Source organism: Populus nigra, chromosome 6 (assembly GCF_951802175.1).
Source record: "Populus nigra chromosome 6, ddPopNigr1.1, whole genome shotgun sequence".
NCBI classification, from domain to species: Eukaryota; Viridiplantae; Streptophyta; class Magnoliopsida; order Malpighiales; family Salicaceae; genus Populus; species Populus nigra.
Window position 1 is genome coordinate 5,699,599 of NC_084857.1, and position 16,857 is coordinate 5,716,455.

At 35.3% G+C, this 16,857-nt stretch overlaps 2 protein-coding genes across 12 annotated transcripts; one reads left to right on the forward strand and one right to left on the reverse strand.

Annotated features, from left to right (window-relative positions):
• Nucleotides 1–1,740: 1,740 nt before the first annotated feature.
• LOC133697834 (transcription termination factor MTEF1, chloroplastic) lies at nucleotides 1,741–7,094 on the reverse strand. 7 transcript variants are annotated; one of them, XR_009842938.1, is made up of 4 exons: nucleotides 6,063–7,094; nucleotides 2,945–2,989; nucleotides 2,243–2,285; nucleotides 1,741–2,149 (listed from the first exon to the last, which is right to left on the reverse strand). XR_009842938.1 is itself a non-coding variant. In XM_062120640.1 (2 exons), exon 1 carries the CDS (start codon nucleotides 6,960–6,962, stop codon nucleotides 6,081–6,083), a length of 882 nt encoding a protein of 293 aa, XP_061976624.1. In that variant the 5' UTR covers nucleotides 6,963–7,094; the 3' UTR covers nucleotides 1,741–2,285; nucleotides 6,063–6,080. The 7 variants fall into 7 exon arrangements, 1 of the variants encoding a protein (XP_061976624.1); XR_009842937.1 differs by having other exon boundaries at nucleotides 1,741–2,160; XR_009842941.1 differs by lacking the exon at nucleotides 2,945–2,989.
• Nucleotides 7,095–9,449: 2,355 nt separating this feature from the next.
• LOC133696874 (agamous-like MADS-box protein AGL30) lies at nucleotides 9,450–15,302 on the forward strand. Of its 5 annotated transcripts, XM_062119165.1 has the most exons (12): nucleotides 9,450–9,849; nucleotides 10,269–10,454; nucleotides 10,850–10,909; nucleotides 11,013–11,031; nucleotides 11,169–11,233; nucleotides 11,345–11,360; nucleotides 11,463–11,524; nucleotides 11,627–11,723; nucleotides 12,291–12,338; nucleotides 12,432–12,559; nucleotides 12,907–13,285; nucleotides 14,757–15,302. In XM_062119165.1, the coding sequence occupies exons 2-12, from the start codon at nucleotides 10,270–10,272 to the stop codon at nucleotides 14,766–14,768; spliced, it is 1,071 nt and encodes a 356-aa protein (XP_061975149.1). In that variant the 5' UTR covers nucleotides 9,450–9,849; nucleotide 10,269; the 3' UTR covers nucleotides 14,769–15,302. The 5 variants fall into 5 exon arrangements, with proteins under 5 accessions (XP_061975149.1, XP_061975145.1, XP_061975146.1 ...); XM_062119161.1 differs by lacking the exon at nucleotides 14,757–15,302 and having other exon boundaries at nucleotides 12,907–13,538; XM_062119162.1 differs by lacking the exon at nucleotides 14,757–15,302 and having other exon boundaries at nucleotides 9,450–9,705; nucleotides 12,907–13,538.
• Nucleotides 15,303–16,857: the final 1,555 nt, after the last annotated feature.

Here is a 16,857-nt window from a genome sequence, read left to right on the forward strand (position 1 = left end):
AATTATTACTCGCAGGGTAGTTGTCATGTGTTTTTCAATGTCAATGATATAGTCGAGCTTGTAATAATGGATGATTCTAAACAAGCAAATGTGAGTCTACCATAACTAAATAAGAATATACACCAAATAGATTACATGAATGACCTAACATATATATATTTATGTATTAGTGTATCAGGTCTAGGCCCAAGAGAGATATGGCCGCGTTAAACTAAAAAAACATATCAAAAAAGCAATTACTTTTAATTCAATCATTGAGTCGTGCTGAAATTTTTATAAGAATTTTTGAAGACTGTTTTTCTTATGCTAGCCATTGCATCACTATATAAACCATCAAATCTTTAAATATAAAAAATCTCATTGAGTCCTCGTGATCTTGGTAGTTTTAAGATTTTTCATGTTATTTTTAGAATTAGTCAACAGATTTCACTAACCATCATAAACCTGTATACTAGTTGAGTCAGATAATTAAATTTTTATATTATTGTGCTTCTAAAACACGACAACGTAAAAACATGCTATTTCATAAAATAAAATAAAAAATTAAACTATTTTTTCCGTCAATTTTTTTACGTTTACTGTGTTATTTACTGTGCTAATTGACTATTTTGTCCCCTTCAGCACACCTGCATAACATATCCTGTATTATATAAATAAAGAAAACTAATATTAATCAATAGAATGTATATTTAGAAAAAGACCTTTATTATATGCTTATCTTTTCAAAGAGAAAGGTAAAAATTCTTGGCCACGTGATTTATTTCTGAGGTTGTCCTAGCTCTAATCAAGAAAGAGCTTTGACCAACTTAATTTCATGTGGCTACGTACCAAAATTCTGACTCCCTCAATGCAACTGAGAAAATTAAATATTTACAATCAATCCAGGTAACTGGCTTCTGGCTTAGATCCATTATGACGACCCATTGATATTAATTAGTGTTGTGAAGTCTAAAATGGTACGGACCTGTTTCCTTGTCTTTAGGTCATGGTCTTGTCTTTTTTAGCCTTTTTTATTATTATTATTTTTAGTGATGATATTAAGAATTTTTTAATCTTGAAAGATAACGAATAAGAAATAAATAAAAAAATAACCATAAAGCTCCGCAAAGTTGCACAGCGTCGTTATCTCTTATTCCTTGTGCATGGTATGAATCGTTACCTCCTTTTCTCTTTTTTTTTCCTTACAATTATTTTAGCCTCTTTTTTTTTAAAAAAAAAATGGTTAAAGCCTAGCCAGTGATTTTATGAACACATCCAAAATCCTAAACATCAAAATGCATGACCACACACTTCACGTATTTGGGAAGAAAACACCAGTCTTGAGGCAGACACAGACAGACGTGGGAAACTCTTAAACACGATGCCTCTTGTGAATTCAGGGACATTAACGAGGCAAGCAAAGAAGTCCTTCCCCTAGAAAAAAACTTCCGAGAATTTTCAAGCTGAAGAAGAGACCACGCTAGGATCTGCTATATCCATATAAACACATGAATATGGCCCTCGGCCCAAGTCGGGGTGCTACCTGGTCCACCAAGGCATGGCCTCAAGTTTGGAAGCCCGGAAGGAAAACAACACAGCAAGTGGATTAAACGAAAGTGGAAAACCTTTGTAGTTTGTACTGGAACAAAATTCAATTATTCAATTATTTTATGCAATCAAATGAGATATGTATAGTTCTCCGTATGTCCGAACACATTGGACCATTTTTCACTGCCAAACATCCTGAAGGAATTCCAGCCCTTTGTCTAATACCTTGTTGTCATATGATGAAGAAATTTATCAGAACCTACAGATGGAATTGCAAGCAGCAGCTTTCTGCCACATTGCATCCAAAGCAGTCAGTTGCATAAACACCCTTCGCGGTGCTTAATTGCAACAATTTGGTAAATTTACAAAGCTTCCTTCGTATGTTTATCTTTTCCACCTCTATTGACTAGGCTATGTTTGGATATAGCTTACAGGTAACCTTTTTCATCTTGGCTAACATACATTCACTGGAACTGTATTCATAGACAGGGTATTTGCTCACTTTAAGATAACTGTGCAGCTTTATCAGTCACCTGTAGTGCGATCGATGTCCCCATGCTGTCATGCACAAGCTCCTCCCTCAACCATCTAATTACCGAGGATGGATATCAAGATTTTGAGCCTGTATTCAAACTGAATAGAGCTTCAGCAATGCTCCCAGTATTTAGGTCCCACAACATATTAACACTTGATCAGGAAGGAAGAGGAGGCCTACCAAGCACAGAATGCGTTATTCTCCTTTATTTTCATCTTTGCACCTGCTCAAACATAATTGAGTAAGACTTGACAATACAAGATTCTCTTAGGATAAAAGAGAACAAGTTTTCAAGGATACCAAGAGATACGAAAACAAATTTTCGTGGATGCCAAGATGTGGGTCAATGTTACATAATAAGACGATCGACAAAGAGTTCATGTATAATGATTGCCCAGAGAGAAATAGAAGAATAACAAGGACAGAATTTCTACAGAAAACCATGTGACTTTAAACTGCTGCAATGCAGAGGCCCCACCAACAAGGCACAGTGTCCAAGATATGCCATTCTTGGCATCCATTGAACAGCCTGTAAAGCAATTTCAAAACACAAGATGATTATGACGGCAATCAGTTAATCTTTCTGAACCGTTAATTACTTCTTACCAACTACATGAAATGGTGCAGTAGGTCAAAACAAAGGATCGTTAGTCAAAGAAATTCAGTGTCAAATACTTATTCATGCCAAATAGCAAAAATGTTTGAACCAAATGCAGCAGCGCCATAATTCCCATTTTTCTATTCGCGATCTCTTACAGAAGGCTCAGAAATTGAATAAAGAGACTAACTGGTCAGCAATAGAGATCAAGACCATAAAAGCCAGAATTATGTAAATCCAGGAGCAATAGGGAACAGAATAGGACACTGGACGTGGTTTAATACCTTCAAAGTCTTCACCAAAGCAACATAAGTTGTATAGCCGATTGTCTACAGTGAAGATGAATGGAAATTAGTAATGCAGGGATACTTGCAAAGTTCATGCAGACTCCAGTAAGATAAGTAATTAGATTCAACAACACAATCATGCACCATGATCATAACCTTTAATCAATCTTTGGTAACACTTAATCTGTGTTTAGTGCTGCCTGGTCAGCAAGAACCCTAAAATGAGACATTTATAACGCAGGAAAAAACCACTGTTCAGGACAAATGAAAGATCCAAAATGCAGGAATAGCAGACCATTTATGCTTCAAGTCTCTTTAAGAAATCAAGCTTGATCAGAGATAACCAAAATCCACACCATATACTTCAATGATGTGCACATGTCATATCGCTCGTAGTGATGAAAGAATTTATGGAGCTGAATTGATACACACTAAACTAGTTTAATATATATGAACACTTCACCGAATCAGACAATTAGAGTGTATCAGCAACTGTGGGTAATGCCATTAACAGAAGAGATAAATAAGGATAGGGGTTGCCTACAAAAATGCCCCTTGCCTCCTTGCTCATTCTCAATATTACCACGTCCAATTCAGGGAATCAATTTTGCCCTTAATGTTACCAAATATTTCCAATATGACCCTTCTGTCCGATCTCTGTTAAAAATAGTTAACAGAAACATCAAATTATTTGCGCGCCATGGACACGTTTCATTAGAGGGGGAAAAAACTGCCAAAAACACCCAAAATACACAGTCATCCATAGCAGCTTAATACCAAACAGGCAATTTTGGGTATTCTGGCAGGTTTTGTTCCTTCCAATTTCATGAGTTAATGCGAGATGTGCCACGTGAGTGGCACGTGAGTAATTTGACTATTTGTTAACTGTTTTTAATATATAGTAGATGAAAGGTAACATTGAAACCTCTACTTTTGCTTTGTGAATCAAGTGTGGATCCGCTAATTAGAGAGATAAAGAGAGATCACATTAAGGTCTCTCTAATAAACCAAATCTTTCAACAAAAAATCAAGCAGAAAAAATTATAAGACTTTCGCATGCATCTGTGATATGAATGGGAAATCACTAATCAGTCAAGCTGATAAAATCTTTCAATCCAAAGCTGCATTCTTAGAACTACTACCAAATAACTTTCAACAGAAATTAATAATTTAAGTAGAAGCAAAGAAGGCAGCTGAGGACATCACGGAAACAAAAAGTGAAAAGAAAAACTTTGGGACTTCAAAAGATACTCTGTGCTCCAACTTCCATTTCCTCCCTCAGAAAAGGTAAGGGAGGAAGAAAGAACAAATGACTGTATGCTTTTATTCAGTGATATAAAACTCAATTTTGATGTTAGAGGGAAGCTCAGGTGGCCCTAGGTAGAGAATTCAAGTTTAAGCAGCTCAACCTTGAAGAAAAACTCATTTAACCTAATGGAGCTTGCACGAAAAAGGACAAACTGTGAAGAGAACCATAGAGCTTATTGAATTTTTAGAAGGGGCATGCAATCCCAAACAGAGGAAATGCAAGCCATTGCCTTCTATCACAAGACACGTAGATTGACAGTGCACGCATGCAATTTGATAAGCAACATTGTTGTAGCAGAAGAAGGTTTAGTCTCCATGAGGTTAGACATGTATGTTGGGTTGTAATTGGTGATGACAGTTATGGAATTCGGGGTGAAATTGTAGTGAGGATAATGAACACATTCAAGGACATTGATCTGTTGGGGGAGGTAGATGAGTAGTGTAGGGTGCATCCGGGATTGAGTTGTTGCTTCAGTTAAGGAATAGTTGAGGGGACATCGGGGAGCAGCAGAGATTAGTCATGACTCGTGAGTTAAGCAAACAGGACAAAAATTCAAAAGGGCATCCTTATAAGCACGGAGACTCTCCAATTTAAGTTTGTCATGTTACCATAGAAGTTCAGAGTATGTTGAAAGGTACAACTGAACTATAAGCTGGGAGCTTCTGGAGTTTGATATCTAGCAAAACTTAAAGAAATAATGGTAAAGCCAGAGTACATCTGCAGAACTTAGTTTTTGCATTCTGGTATTTGCAGAACCGTCTCTGTTCTCCAGCAAGTGGAACATGCTTTAACATGTGTGTTGGAGTTTCTTGAATTTCTAAAAGTTCTAGTGTATAGCAGACAATGTGATAGCATTCCTAAAAGAAAAAAATGGATAGAAACACAACATTTCTAGATAGGAGACAGTCAGAAAACTGCAACTACCTAGGAATGCTGATGACTGTGGTATAAGCTATGGCCAACAGGCCACGTATGAATAGCAGGACAGTGGTACACTTGTATTTCTTGAATGTTAGGACAAAATTGCAGGACTTTGTTACAGACTTGCCTATTCCTCACGTTGTTGTAGGCTTAAAACCATTGCTTGAAATCCTCCCAACACTAGCAAATTCGGTGGTTTTTTTAACTTTTCCTTTCAGAAACAGAAATTGAGTAATAAAATTAATCCTTGGAGTCTCCCAATCTGAGAGATTTAGGGTTCATATCACTGAGATTTATGATGTATAGGATATCAAGTGCCTTTAGAAGCTCCACAAAAGAGCACAAGTAGTGGAAAAAGATTTACACAGTAAAACATCACAAAGTGCTTGGTTTTTGTTAAAGCTTGACTATGTCGCAACACACCAAACCAATGTTAACCACAGGCTTAATTATCAACATCTTGGCTCCTAAATCTGTATGAACGACAGTCACACTTGAACCAGAACGACAATTTTCACATCCCAGCAAAGTTTATCTTGCATGGCTAAGCATAACTTCCTGCTGCACACGTTGTGTGTGTGTGTGTGTGTGTGTGTGTGTGTATTTTGAATATTTCTCTTTTAATCTTCAAGTATAACCTATATATTAACTACGCTACAAAATGCATCAAACCTTGTAAACATAAGACAATTTTCTATGTCCTAAACACAAATTAGGATACACAAACAACATAAAATCTCAATCAAATCTATAGCAACTTAAAAATTCAGCCTTATCCAGCACAAACTCAAAACATGCCCACATGTAAAACTATCACGATATATCACAAATCCCAGATAATACTCGATCAAAATACACAGGCAAGCAAGCTATGAATCAACTTACTGATTATATCCGATCAAGTTAACTCTCCTCAACCATTCTCAGCCGCATTTCAAACAATCTAGCGTTGAATTCCCCGTCATTAACCTTTAACATGCTCGACAATGGCATCTTCAGCCCATACTCCACCAACATTCTATGCCTAGGCTTAATCTTCCTCTCCAAACTAAACGAGAAAAATTGCGGAAACTTCTTCAATTCCCCTAAATCCCCCTTCATTTCTCTCACAAAGTATTCAAATTTAGGCTTCATGTTCCTCTCCACACTGAGAGTCAGAATCCCAGGAGCCCTCACAACCATATTTTTAACCTCGACAAACTCAAACCCCAGCCCCATCAAAAACTCGATCTTACCCATCAAACTTCTCTCCACGTTATAAACAAGCAACAAAGTAGTTTGATAATTTAACTTACGTGGACCCACGAAGCCCAACTCTTTTAGAAAAACAAAAGCAGGCCTCAATTGATTAGACACGCTGGAAACTAACAATCTGGGACAGCGATTGATTGACCTAGAGATATCAAGAAATGGGATTTCGACTTCATTTAAGAGGAAATCGAAGGTGGGGTGGAGGTGGAGGTGGGGGTCAGAGGTGAGGAGGCAAGGGTGCATGTCGAGGATACGGCCAATGGAGGAACGGTGGAAGCCCATGGAGGAGAGACAGTTTTCAATGGCGAGGAGAGTAGAGAGAGGAGTGGAACGGATGTTTGGGTTTAGAGTGAGAGCTTTTTGAGTGTTTATTTTAAGGTTTGTTAGGTAAGTTAGTTTTTGTCGGAAGAGAAGGCCAGTGTCTTTAGATGTTGTTATGGTTATTGTCGTCTTTGCTAGGCAAAGATTTGGGAGGGTTGGGTTGTTTCTGAAGAGGGAAGAGAGGGGGTATGGTGATTGGCTGCATGTTAGCATTATGAGAGTGTCATGAGAGGAAGGAAGGAGATTGCTGGTTGCTGGTGAGAGGAGGAGGAGGAGGAGGAGCCTAGGCTAGGAGGGCCATCGTGATGATACTATCCATTCATCCGTTCCATTGGGTAGGATTTGATTTCACTTTATTTTATTGTTATAATTGGGCTTTTGTATTTCTTTGGATGTTGGATCCTTTTTGTTGTGTTGGAAGTTTTTGCACACCGTTTTGTTGACCTTCGATTGGATTGTGGGCTGGCCCATTGCCCACAAATTTCAATTTGTAAGGGGAAAAAAAAAACAAAATAAAAGAGGTTATTTGTACCATCATCAATTCGTGATGTTACCATACCGCCGCTCCGTGTTACGGTTTGTACTACATTTTTTCCAGCAAAATAAATCAAAGAAAGTGGATTAAAATTAAATTTCACATGTTGAATTCATCTAGGTTAGATTTAGCTAATTTATAGCTTAAATTTTAACACCGTGATAATCTTAAAAAAATTGCATAAACTAAAATGAAACATGTAACGAAGATTAACTAAAACTATTTAAAAAATATATTAAACTACAATGTATTAGATTAAATTTTATTTTATGATTTAACCCGTCAAACTTACAATTTGACTTGTGAAGTGTGCTGGGTGAAATAAAATTATTTTTAAAAAAAAATTTATTATTTACATAATATGTGATAACAATAATAGATAATTTTAAAAATTAAAAAAATAAATATATAATAATAAAAATAAAAGAATTCTTTATTTTAAAAAAAATTTAAGTTATGTAATTAAAAGAAAAAAAACAAATAAAATGAAAAAAAAAAGACTGAACACCTCGGCTTGGCCTGGATGACCCAACACTCTTGGACCTTAAAAAAAGCCTAGGTGCATCAACCTTCTTATCAAGTTCACATGCTTTAGTTTTTTTTTTTAATTTTTTTTTTGTATAGGATGAATGACCTCTCTTTTTTTTCAAAAAAAAAAAGAACACACAGCATGTCATCTATTCTCATCTAGCTTGCGGTCATTAATGGTGGGCAAAAATTTATGGGTTGATTTTTATGCTAAAAATATATTTTTTCATGGCATAAAAAACTAATTTATCAAGTTATAAAAAAAATCCAAGAAATATTCAAGAATACAAAATCAAACTAGATAAAAGTTTTATTTCTTGATTTATATATGTTTTTAAGAGAACATCAAAGGTTCAAAATAATCACCTTCAAATTTCTTTTGTCTCGGATAAAGCTTGTTGACATCAAAATAGATATTTTTAGTTTATGGAATTAATATTAACAGATGGCTTTCTCTTTCTTATTTGTAATCCAATTATTTTCTCTTTTATTTCTAAAATGTAGGGACTCCAAAACAAGGAAAATGAATTTTTGGTTGAAATTGACTTTTTAAAGATTTTATGGACTTTTAAGGTTGAAAATATAAAGTATAAGGATAATGATGAAATTTGAATCAGTCATGAAATTCCTCACTGTTTTATAATCTGGTCCCTTGTATTTTAATTTGCCCTGAATTTTAACAAGTTATACCTTAATCTGGGCAACGAATAACGAAACCGAAAAAAAAAAACAAAGAAAAAAAATAGGGCCGGGCGTTTTAGTACATGTCACGACATTTCCTTCCAGTGTTGTCTATGATAATCAGCTAAAAAAAGAGATTATTTTGATGATTAATAGCAATAGCCATAGCAGGAACCACCTTCCCGAGGGTTGATCGCAGGTTCACATTAATTGTATTCAGCGTTTATTTGAGATTATGTTATAGTTTAAAGTATTTTTTAATTATAAAAATATTTAAATAATATTTTTTTAATTTCTAAAATTAACACACACACACACACATAAAGGAATTTAAAGGTCCCAAATGCAGCCCGACGATATCCAAATTTCAGGTCCAAGAGGATATGCGAAAAATAATTAAAGGAATTAAGTAGTGAATTATCCCTGGCTTCAGTGTTTTTATAATATAATTCGAAGAATCAAGTTGATGGTTTACACAATATATATTTTTTAATTACTAAAATTACCAATCTACGTGTGCAAGGTTGCGACAGGTAAAATTTATACGAATCTCTTAGTTCTGATATAAAAGATTTGACTCTAGAAATATTGAAAAAATAAATTTATTTTTCATATGAAAAAACGAGTACTTGGATATGAGAACTAGAGTTTTATAAGGTTTTATTGACACGAATGTGCTGTGGCGGGGCTTGATAAACCTCCAAGGGTTATGGCGGGGTTTTGACTTTGACTTTGAGATTTCTGTTGTAGCCAAGACTCGCAAAATCATCAAATAAAATGGCGCCATCTGGCAATATAAGATCAATTCTTGGCTTGCTCCGTCTGTTACAGTGACTGTTGCCTTAACGGGGCCACATGAATATTACACCTGGCATTATTGACACGGGGAGGTACTGAGACATGTGTAGAATGAGAAGTAGAGGAGTATTTGGCTCTGATGTTACGTGGGTTTTTGTTATGTTTTGTTTTGTTGGTTTGAAGCTCTCGGGGGAAACTTACTGACGATCCCGGTTCTCAAGCTTCTTCTGGTGACCGATTTTGGCGCTCACCCGATCATGTCATGCAATCCTATATGCAAGCTAGTTCAGAACCCTTTCTCCCTCTTTCCCTTCGTCCTCTCCTTCTCCTTTCTCTCTCTACTTTTCTTGGTTCCCACATTTAAAATTCCTTTCCATCATCCATTTTTTCTCCTCGTTTGATTTGCTACTATAGGTAACTTCTTTCTTTCTTTTTCCCAAACCCATTCTTTTCTTTTTTTTATCCCCTACCACTACTCTTTTCTTCTTCATCGGAAAGAGAGAGAGAGGGGGGCAGATACATAGATTCCCCTCTTTCTCTTCACGAAAAGGAAACTGGGTAGTGTTTCATTCTTTTGTTTTTGTTTTTAGTCAGTATAGTTACATGGATTTAGTCTCTCCTGGCTTATTTATTTTAGTATGATCCCATTTCTTTTTTTCCCTGTGATCAAAATTATTGCTTTCCATCTCTCCCCCCTTTCTTTTCCAACAACTTTCGTTTGTCAAAATTCTTGGCTCGTCTTAATGTGCTTACGGTATTAGAAGGTGTTCTTGGTAAATTTGCAAACTTTTGGGGGTATATTGATGCTAATTGATTAAAAACTAATCCTTGGTTTGAAATACGTGCTTAATATTGGAAATTAGATGTTGAAATGAAATTATGGGTTAGTGGCGATTCTGAGAAATGTGGATTATTCTAGATAGAGTTTCGAATTATGGGCATCCTTTGACGATGAAATGCTGATGTTAAACGTGCAGGATGGGTAGGGTTAAGCTAAAGATTAAGAAATTGGAGAATACAAATGGACGCCAAGCGACCTTTGCCAAGAGGAAACATGGCATCATGAAGAAGGCTAATGAGTTATCAATACTATGTGACATAGACATCATCCTTCTCATGTTCTCACCAACTGGCAAGCCCTCGTTGTGTAAAGGAGCAAGCAGGTACTGCCGTTCATGCCACGCTTCCACTGCTTTAGAGAATTAATTTGCGCGACTGAACTTTAAACTTGCCTATGAAATTTATATCCATTTCTTGTTTTGCATCATTTGGGAATTTCATTACATATGCACAAATGCAACTTGACTTCACTTCTCACCATTTAACCAGTTGGGTTGTCAGTATTCATTGTTTAGCTACAATAAGAAGCGGATTGAGAGTTGTGGCTTGATTGTCATATGCATGTGCAACCCCCAAAATATATATATATATATTTATTTATTTATTTGCGTGTCTGGTTTAAGAAAAAAATGTATATGAAGATTGTGTGGCATCATAATATGGAGTTCTCAACGACATTAACAATTTTGAATAATTTCCTTTTTTTTCTCTCCTTTAGTAGCATTGAAGAAGTAATTACGAAATTCGCTCAGTTAACACCTCAAGAGAGGGCGAAGAGGTATGGTGAAGTTTTCTTGATTCTTTTTCTTCTAATCTCCTTGTGCCTGCATTGAATATTTACCAAATTGGAATTTATTTGCTCTATTATTTGATTGGAACAGGAAGTTAGAAAGCCTCGAAGTAAGTCCCTGGATCCTCGTTTACAGTCACTCCCCTTTTCTGTTATTAACTCTCATTCTGCTCTTTTTATCACCTTGTTTTGTTGAAGATTGTCATTCTTATTGGTTACGTAATTTTTCTTTCCTTTGAGAGGATAGGCACTGAAGAAAACTTTTAAGAAGCTGGACCATGATGTTAATATACCAGAATTTCTGGGTACAAGGTATATGCTCTTGTTGATGTTGACACAATTAATTTTTCATAGCTTACAAACTGGCCATGTTCTTTAAACATTACGTACTAAACTTCTTGAATCCTGTTCTTTTTGTTTCAGTTCTCAAACAATAGAGGTATGGGTACTGGTTTCCATTGTTAAATACGACATCTTAAAACTTCCTCTCATATGCTGATGGCTTGTGACGTGTTACAAATTTTACAATTTAATTGACCAGGACCTGACTAGCCAATCAAGACTGCTGCAGAATCAACTATCTGATGTGCATAAGAGACTGAGGTGAACACCTGCAAATCTTTGAATGTAGATTTCCATTTCATGATCTCATGTATACTTTGGTTGGTCACCAGCCTGGACTAATAGTAAATTGAGTTTCTGCAGCTACTGGACCAATCCAGATAAGATCAACAGCATAGAGCATTTGGGGCAATTGGAAAACTCACTCAGGGAATCACTTAATCAGATTCGATCGTGTAAGGTATGCCTATTCTTGTGGTGTTCATCTGGAGAAATTACACACACACACACACACTCTTTCTGCTTGTTATTCAACAGCTCTTATGTTTTTGATTAAATGATTATATCTCATCTTTGGTCGACTTGGACTCTATGTGATTGAATGCGGGTTCAATTAGGATCTTCATTTTAGCCTATCTATGAGAAAATCCATGACCCTGGTCCTCATTGTGATCGTATGCCTGCTGGGAAGAATTTGGAGATCAATTGTTTAACATTCCTTTTTTTTTTCTTCATGGATAATGAGGAGGGCAAGGAGGCTAAGATGATTTGACATTTCAGTCATTCTTAACCAAATTGGATGGTTGTGTAAAGGGATAAAAAAAATAAGCAATGCTACCTCCCATTCTGAGTATTCAAGTGTTCTTTAAGTAGCACAGTGAAACAAAAGCCAGGTGCTGCAAAGTTTTGATTCAATTTAGAGGAAACACTCAGTCAGGCCTTGGAAAAAAGAAACTATGAATATCTCTTGATTATCTGTGGCAGTTGTATTTACATTTTAAAACTGAGAGGGTTCCCTCTTTGCCAGGAAAACTTGGGAAAACAGCATCTTATGTCACTAGAATGCCATACTCAGGTAATGAATGGCTTTTATTTGATACAAATGGTTTCCTGATGGCATTGTACTAAATCCTTGCTGGAATTGTTACCTAACTAATCCTGCTTGCAGTTTCAAAACGAGATGCATGTACCTTTCAGAATGGGTGCAGAGCAGCAGCTCTCACCTCTTCTGTGGATACCTAATAATGACAGTCAACATATTATGTTACCAGAGGAACAAAATCTGCTTCCCCATAGGTGAGTGAACCAATTAAAGGAAACTTCTAATCCCATTGCTTAAATTGTTTTCCTATTGGAAGATCATCTCTGGGCTTGCTCTGCCCTCTCACAAGTATAGGATTAAAGCTTCGTTTTGTAAAATCATATTGACAAAAGTTTGTGTATACACATGGAGAGAGAGGGGGAAATGGGTTCATAGTATAGGACTAAACTAGATTTTGTGAAGTATTTTGTTTGATGTAAGATAGGACACGAATAAACACAGAACATATGACAAATTAACAATGTACCTATCCATAGAGGAATGTATAATAGCCCCTCCTGATGTCGTGTTCTTAAATAATTGATCGAATGTCTTTTTTTAGGGATGCTGAGTGCACTGCAAGCACCTCTTTTGGGAGTTATTCTGGTTACTTTGGTGCAGGAAAAAATTCTGAGCTATCTAGTTCTGGTCAAGAAAGTGATATGAATGGTATTCTTGATGAGTTAAATGGAACTGCATCACTGAGGCTACAGTTGGCTGGACAGTACCCTTACCTGCCAGGGCCATATAATCTGAATTTACTGAACGATACAAAATTCCAACCTGCAACAGAGATGAACATACACAAAAGCCCTGGGGATTTTAATGTTAGTGGAAGTTTTGAAGCTCCCAAACCTGAGTATGACTCCGGCCCTCATGGCTGGGCTTCTACTTCAGGATCATGTGCTGTTACTATGTTTGATGATCATTTGTATGCTCCGGTAAGTTTTCCCCCAGTTCTGGTTTGAACAAGTAGTTCAGTACTTTTTTTGCATACATTTTACGTTGTTGGTCATCTATGAAATGATCTGAGCCTTTTTGATTGAGTTAGCAATTACTGGGTTGAGTGAACATAGATGTAGAGCTGTGGATATATATAAACATTTTTCCATTATTATGTTTAGTATGGGAAAAATCATCTGAAATTTTGTAAGATGATGCCCCTTGGTATAATGAATGAGCACTTTTAATTTTTGAACGTTCATTTATAACATGCAACTAAATTTGCATGAGCTAGAGTATTATTCTCTTGAATGCTTCAGTTAATCTGGAGTATTATCTGCGTATGCAGTAGTTTGAGCATATTACTAGATGATGAATGTGGTCTTCAACTAGGCTTAAGAGAGAATGATTAAAGTCCTGGACCATTTAATAGAAGATCACAATCTGAAGGTGGTTTTTAATTCATTAGAATCATTGCTGCTTCTTTTGCATAATAGAGTTTTAATAATACAGCCATGTCTTTTGTCAAAGTAAGAGGGAGTGAATGCTTCAAAGTACGTAACTATTTGAGTGATGTTTAGCCTGTCTGTTGCCTAGTTCAATTTAGGATTTGAAAGCCCTTTTCTGTTCTGTAGCTATTCTATGATGATGGTGTTTTAGGGATCCAGGTGTTGGATTTCTGTTCTTGATGATGTATTGCAACTTCGGTAGCTCATTTGAATATTATTATACTACTTTCGAGCTCTATATTTTCCAGGAAAATACCGCATCAACATTACAGAAGCCTTGAATTGAGAGCTAATTTTGTTTAATTGAGATTGTATATTGTATTCATGGTGGAGATGTTTATCTCGGTAATAAGAGTGGACGTTATTGGAAATTCAATTATTTCATGAATATTGTTATCGCTGTTGCCTGTTGCACCAGTAACATATACCTTGGTTAAAATTAAGTTGCATCACTAGAACGGACTTCAGATAGATTAAGTTCCCTATTAGTGTGAAAAATTATTGAATCTATGTTGGAGTTGCCAAACAGCTATGGTCAAAATATTAGTTGCTCCAGATCAGAGAGGCATTGCTTGTTTGTATGAATTGCTCGTGCACTACGTTTCAGTTAGCAATGCAGACTGTAGAATCTGTAGTTAAAAGGTGGTAGGAGAGGAATCTATTGGAAAACCGCAACATGAATGTCATAATTCTTCATACACCACTATTCGTTAGAGTGCTTGGTCTTGGAGTTGATACTGATTGCAAAATTTTGATGCCCTTATTCTTCTCGGGTTTCTATTATGATTTCATAAGAACCACTGATTTAGTCTTTTTAATTATTGTGAGATATCGTTTTAGAGCAGAGATTGTAGATTATAAGGTCCTCTTTGAATCACCTATATCATACTGTTTTATCTTCTTGTTGTATATTGTTGTTGTCCAACATACTGCAAAATTGAAACCCGTTTATTTTTTGCAGCAACCACACTGAGATTGAGTTTTACTTGCTGTTCAGCTGGTGATAAGTTGCTGGAGAGCTTGGTCAGATTTGTGAAATTACCTGTCCTCCAGATGACACTGTTGGATTTACTGTATAGGTTTTAAGCTATGCAATGGCGAGGGGAAGCCAGTGAAATACATATATCTATACAGCTCGACACCAGCATAGGAATTCACTGATGTTGCTAACTCGTTAGAAAGAGTGGTGCTGATTCCATCAAGTGAGACACCATTTACAATCTTCTGTATACAACCTGTAGGTTTTACTGAAGTTACTACGCTTCCCCGGCCTAAACTCTGGTGACAGGGTCACGGAGGGCAGGCAGGCTACTGCCCTCCATCCTGCATTAGGGTGCCCCTGGCTGTGTATTAAAACCAATACAGCACAGGTTGTCTTTTTTTATTTTTTATTTTTCCAAGGAAGGCAATGCTTGCAATTTAAAACCGCTTCTGTGAATCGAGTTCTGTAAGCAGCTTGATACCAATTTTTATTCGTAAATATTTTGATACTAATTTTCCCGAAAAATCTTATGGTGCTCACAGCATCCTATTATTTAGACTCACATGGGAAAAAAAAGAGAGGATATAATAAATACTGACGTTTCATTTGTTTATCAATAAGGTCTTGTTCATCTCCGTTAGTTATGTTATCGTAAACGTCAATTTCCCTTTAAAATAAAGATAGTTTCTTGATTGATTTCTTGAAAACAATTTCATGCAAAACATTTGGAAATTTTCTGTATGATTTGATTTTGAAAGCCAATTCACTTCAAATAAATATAAAAAAATAATATTGAACTTGAAATTTGGTTAAAAAAATTAAAATTAAAATCCAATTTCACCAGATATTTCTGGAGAAATAATTATCAATTAGCTTCCCAGATAAAATTTTCAAGTTATTAAACTACCAAAGATTTTCTTAAATCATGACATACATTTAACAATCGTCGGGCGGTGGTGGTAATGGGGTGGGACGTGCAGTTCATTTTGCAACGGTGTGGTGGTGACAAACCCTTTATTTTTTTTGTTTACTCCCTTCTCATTTTCTCTCTTCAACCCTAAAGATTTGCGTCTCACCTTTCAAAATTTAATTATCCCCTAGTTTATATTTATTTTAATTTTAGTTTTTTTTTATTATTTGTGTTGATTTTGATATTTTTTAAATCTTTTTATTTAATTTTATTTCTTGGTATTTTATTTCATTCAGTTTTTTTATTTAATTTTATCATGTTCTTTTAACTACTACTTTTTATTATTTTCTTAATTTATTTGTTTTTAATTTTGTCTCTCAATATCTTATTTCATTTAATTTTTATATCTAATTTAGATCGTCATTTTTTTTTTTACATTTTTCTAATTTTTTGTTCTTCAATTTAATCCCTAATTATTTTCTTTTATTTGATTTTTATACTAGATTTGATCCTCATTATTTTGATTACTTTTTGTTTGCTTTTTTAATTTTTTATGATTGAAATTTTGCTTTATTATTTTTTCATGTTCACCCACATGTTAATTGCGGTCTCGTGACTGGAATTACTAGTTTTGAATATTAGCTCGGTTTAAGTTTGTTTTTTTTTTTTACAAGTTGATTTTTTTTCAATTTTATCATTAAATGTTGATTTATTAGGTCTTGAACTTCATGATTTATTATGTTTTTTTTCTTGTTGAGTTATCCCAGTCTCATATCCTTGACAGCAAGTTAGTCGGTTTAATACATGTTGACTCAGGTTTTTTTTTAATATTTTTTATTTAAAATTAATATTTTTTATTTTTATCTTTTACCATTATTTATTGGCCCTTAAATTTATTTTTTTTTTTTCAAGGGGTTGTCTCAGCGTCAGGTTAGTCAAGAAAAAGGACCAGAGCCTTGTAATCGGAAAAATCACATCGATGCTTAAAATGTTTCGAGTGCAAGCAAAACAATAAAGTAAATTCTGCAATCAAAATCATGTGAATGGAGCCATTCTCCAAGGACCTCCCACGGAAGACAACCTGACAACCTAACTACTACATCGAGGTGAAAATGTACTTAATGAATGTGGGCTCAGCTCAGCCAGATTTTGATATATGATTGCGAGATT

What these genes read in the sequence shown, in the direction of transcription:
- LOC133697834 (XM_062120640.1), bottom strand. Translation starts at nt 6,962, where the DNA reads ATGCTAACATGCAGCCAATCACCATACCCCCTCTCTTCCCTCTTCAGA.
- LOC133696874 (XM_062119161.1), top strand. Translation starts at nt 10,270, where the DNA reads ATGGGTAGGGTTAAGCTAAAGATTAAGAAATTGGAGAATACAAATGGA. An exon ending in GATGTGCATAAGAGACTGAG is followed by an intron (nt 11,525 to 11,626) that starts GTGAACACCTGC and finishes GAGTTTCTGCAG; the next exon opens with CTACTGGACCAATCCAGATA. An exon ending in ATCAGATTCGATCGTGTAAG is followed by an intron (nt 11,724 to 12,290) that starts GTATGCCTATTC and finishes CCTCTTTGCCAG; the next exon opens with GAAAACTTGGGAAAACAGCA.